At 40.4% G+C, this 4,449-nt stretch overlaps 1 protein-coding gene across 5 annotated transcripts in view; it reads left to right on the forward strand.

Annotated features, from left to right (window-relative positions):
- The window catches only part of col26a1 (collagen, type XXVI, alpha 1), a 22,423-nt gene extending 17,981 nt beyond the window's left edge, over nt 1-4,442 (forward strand). For 4 of the 5 annotated variants that reach the window (XM_020624495.1, XM_020624491.1, XM_020624492.1 and 1 more), the window contains exons 8-14: nt 827-910; nt 1,601-1,653; nt 1,751-1,813; nt 2,114-2,149; nt 2,244-2,288; nt 2,360-2,444; nt 2,953-4,442. In XM_020624495.1, coding sequence (XP_020480151.1) covers nt 827-910; nt 1,601-1,653; nt 1,751-1,813; nt 2,114-2,149; nt 2,244-2,288; nt 2,360-2,444; nt 2,953-3,092 — 506 coding nt within the window. In that variant the 3' untranslated portion in view covers nt 3,093-4,442. The remainder of the gene's footprint in view (nt 1-826; nt 911-1,600; nt 1,654-1,750; nt 1,814-2,113; nt 2,150-2,243; nt 2,289-2,359; nt 2,445-2,952) is intronic. The other variant, XM_020624494.1, reaches the window with a different exon arrangement.
- The last annotated feature ends 7 nt before the right edge of the window (nt 4,443-4,449 follow it).

Genomic DNA, 4,449 nt, shown 5'->3' on the forward strand with positions numbered 1-4,449 from the left:
GTGATATGTATCTCACTGTGGTGATGACTAATCAAACCCCTATTTGACAAACTCTGTTCATCTGTAACTTGGTGGTCCTTCAGTCTGATCAGGGACCGGTGGTGGAAAGTAATTAAATATATCTACTCAAACACTGTACTTACAGTACTTTTGTGTGCATTCAAATCTGTATTGACATGTTTTATTTGTGATTATCATCCAATAAGCAGCTTTGTGCTGAGAGTGGACAAAGCCATCATGATATCGCAGTGAGCAGAGGAGATTTTGCAGAGCTCTCCTGGCATAAATCAAATCAACATAAAGGGAAATATACAAAACACTTAGATCTACTCGTGTTAAATGTCTAGGAGGTCAAAGTGAAACCATCTTTTCTTTTATGAAGGTTAAATTGCAAAGAACTTGCAGGAATGAATGAAACCTAATTCATGCCAGTGATGCTGTCTTTAGAGTACAGATGCCCAGTGTTAAAGCTTCGGCAGCCAGCAGCAATGGAGTCATGGAGATTTTGACCACTTTCACAAGTAACTGTTTGGTTGCTGTGTTGGAGTCGCTTCAGTAAATACTGTATGTGTAGCGTTGATCAGTGAAAGCAGTCATAGAAACCTAGTTTTATTTCAGGTCATTAAAACTTGGAAATAATTTTACATCTTCTTGATTAGAACATGATCTAAATGATAAGCTGTTAGCCTGCTTCTTGCCATAACATGGTTGTTAATGACCTCCAGTCAGGTATTATTATGTTTTTTCTAATATGTCATTATAGTCTCTGTTATCTTTCATGCAAAAGTTACATGAACCTTTCTGTTTAAATGTCTGTTGTTCCCAGAGGAGATCCCCTTTCGTTCAGCTCTTCCTGCTCCTCAGGTTGTAGTCGGCCCTCCTGGTCCAACAGGTCCTGTCGGCCCCTCAGGTAGGAATATAATCTGTTTTCAAACCATGTGTTAGAGGAAAACACCAAAGAATCACACAGCATGTCCTCAGTCCAGCACAGTTCACGAAACTCCCTCATTACATTTGCACATTGTATAGCCAAGCACTGTTCATATACACAGAGAAACCCCAAAACAGCCAAATATAGCAAGTCTTTCATGCCAATTAGCCTGAGAATGTGTAAGAAGAAGAACTTGAACTCAGTTACAGCAATTATCCATTTGATGTTGTTATGCAGGGTGGCAGAGTGGTGCAGTGGTTAGCACTGTTGCCTCACAGCAAGAAGGTTTTGCATTTGAATTCTGACTGGAGCATTCCTGTGTGGGGTTTGCATGTTCTTCCTGTGTGACTCTAAATTACCTGTATGTGTGAATGTCAGTCGGTAGATAATGTGTGGATGTTATAATGCAGTGGTACATTTGTGAAACCATTTTTATTTTGGGAAAAGTTTAAGTGAAACATTAGAACAAAGGGGTTCAAATGGTTAATTGTGTTTATTTTGTGAACCCTGATAAATCTCTATCATGGGACAATATAATTCTTGAATTAAATCAAGCGATGTTAAATTGACTGAACTGAATTTTGACATTGCACAGTAGTCAAAGCCCAACTTCAACATTTTACAGTCATGCCCCTGACTGTGTGAATTTTTTCATGTGTGACACTCCAGGCCCTGCAGGACCGAGAGGAGCGGTGGGCATACCAGGCCTGCCGGGACAAGACGTGAGTATCTGTCACTGAGAGCTGATTGTTCATTAATGTAAACATGAATCTATGACTGACATCATTAATACATGTCCTTCTGTTTATCTGACATGAGGGCCAGGAAGGCCTCCAAGGCAGACCAGGGATGCCCGGGCCTAAAGGAGATCCAGGGGAAAGGGTGAGGCTGCTTTAAGAATCATCCTCACTATTTGATGATGATGAACTATAAAAATTCTTTTTATTCTACATTTTGTAAATAGACCTATTCATCATGTGATTTTAAACACATTAAAGGTGAACAAGCTCACAAGACTTACTCAAAGCCATGACTAATCCTACTCGCTCTGTCTCATTCAAAGCCAGGCCTCACTAATCTGAGCAGCCATGTCAAGTCCCCTCTGTAGTCAGCGCGAATACAGAATCCAAGCCAATGATATGTGCAAGTCCTAAATGACTTCTCTCTGTTTTACTCCACAAGGGGCCTCCAGGTGTATCGGGCGAGCGGGGCCTACCTGTGAGTACAAAGTTACTGTGTTAAACGAAGCACACATACTGTGCACACAGTCACCCAACACAAAGATAACAAGATTACCTTACTGTTTTCAAAGGGAGCACCAGGACCAAAAGGAGAAGCAGGGGAAGGCTTGAATGAGGTAAGAAGCATTAGTGCCCCCCAAAGTTAATTTGAAAATGTGTCCTGAATAAACATGGTGGTTTTGTTCAGGTTGAGGTGGTGCAGCAGCTCAGGGAGGCCTTGAAGATCCTGGCCGAGAGAGTCCTGATCCTGGAGCACATGATCGGCATTCACGGTGAGAGGACAATTAGAGGAAAGATGGTGTTTTTTATCTGCTGCAAAGAATGATGACGTTAAAGGAATAGTTTGCCATATTATTAGATGAGAAGATTGGTAAGATGATTGATCTAACACCAGAGCCAACAGCCAGCTAGCTTAGCTTAGCACAAAGACTGGAAACAGGAAAAACGGCCCGACTGGCTCTGTCTAAAGGTAACAAAATGTACCAGCAAACCCTCCCAGCATCTCTGAAACCCACACATTAACACCATATATCTCATATAGAGCTGCGACAATTAGTCAATCACTTCAGTATTTTTAAGCAAAAATAGCAAACATTCTCCCAGATGTGAATTCAAAGTGTAAGAACAGGCACAAACCCCCCAGTAAAACCCCCAATAAGTGACCCTTAGAGGTGCTGGTAGGTGGAGGGTTGTGAGAGTACTTCCAAAAAATGGCAAACTATTCATATATTTCAGTATTTTTGCGCTGGCTGTTGTGCTATTTTTCATGTGTCTACACAGAGAACTCTGAAGCATCTGGATTTGTCGGTTTTTCGGACCCGCTGTTGTTCTCTGCCATAAACATCAAACGCCTTCAACCTGTTCAAACGCCTCTTCAAACTCCACTACTGGGAGAGAGACAGAGACAAGCTCCCTTTTGAGAGTACAGTCTAATTTTGTATTTGTGTTGATAATTGTGAAGGATGTTGCAAATTTTGCTTAACTGGACATGCAATATGTGTTTATATATTTTTTCCACATACCTTTGTTTTTTTGTCTAATTGTATTTTTTATTTGTTACTGTTGTAAAGTGAAGCTCTTTTCAGACATGAGATGTTGAGCATTTCATCCATAAAAAGGTATTATTGAGCCTTTTTCAACTCGTTGCTGCATGATCTTAGTCTGCATAAACTTAGCAGCAGCTCTTACAATGTGATGTACAATGAAACATAATCTTATAAAGTGTTACGAGGTTTTTGGCATCTTTCTTTCTTCAGATCAAAGGCTGCCTAGTAAACACATCAGTTTCCTTGGCTCAAAGTTCCCATGAGATGGACCCAAAATGAACTATTTAGTGTCAAACACATTCTTGGAATGACTGAGGTTCACCTTGTATTAGCCTGTCAAACATATGGCTTCCCCTCATTTCTTTATGTCTCTCTTTGTGCCCTGCCTTGTTGAAACAGAGGTAAGACATGACAAGCTGCCAATAGAGTTAGGTAAAATGAATAGCATCTGGACAGCACACATCTGGAAAGCAAAAGAAAGATGTAATGAAACAGCTGAGTTTTGGCCTGGAACCCACAAACCCTGTTTGGTTCCACACATTTGGCTGATAGAGCACAAACTTGACAGGATTACATTGACTTCTTCATACAACACCTCTAAGATTTGTTTCCAAACTGATATGATTATCATATAATAAGTCTCTGAGAGACTGAGCCTGTCGTCCTCTGAATAAAACTTTCACTGTGTCTGGCACAGTCATTGTTTTTTTCCATCGCAAAGTTCATGAGCTAAAGCGATAATTCCACATTTCTGTATACACTGATTCACTTAGACGGGAGGCTTGATGCCACTCTCATTTCTGTCCATTAAATATAAAGCTACAGCAAGCAGCTGATTAGCTTAGTGTGAAGACCGAAAACAGGAAAACAGCTAACCTGGTTCTCTCAGAATATAACAAGTCCTCCTACCAGCACTACCAACCTCAAGGGGACTCAGAGGAGGAATTTCTGACAATGAAGATATCTCGCACCTAGTAAAAAGAACTACCGCAGCGTCAAAAAGGTGAAGAAGGGCTGCAAAGCTGTTATTGCTGACATTTAAATTTAAATAAATTTACATATTAACACTAGTAAAACCAAGACACCTCATTTTGAAGGAGCTATACACTGTTATTGTATGTCTTGTGTTAATGAAGTGCTACAGGTTGGTCACACAATAAAGAAGCTAATTTAGGATGGTTGTTTGATGTGACTACAGGGTCTTGGAATAACACTCCCAAGTTTGAGTAAC

Source organism: Monopterus albus, unplaced genomic scaffold (assembly GCF_001952655.1).
Source record: "Monopterus albus unplaced genomic scaffold, M_albus_1.0 scaffold328.1, whole genome shotgun sequence".
In the NCBI taxonomy this organism is placed as follows: Eukaryota; Metazoa; Chordata; class Actinopteri; order Synbranchiformes; family Synbranchidae; genus Monopterus; species Monopterus albus.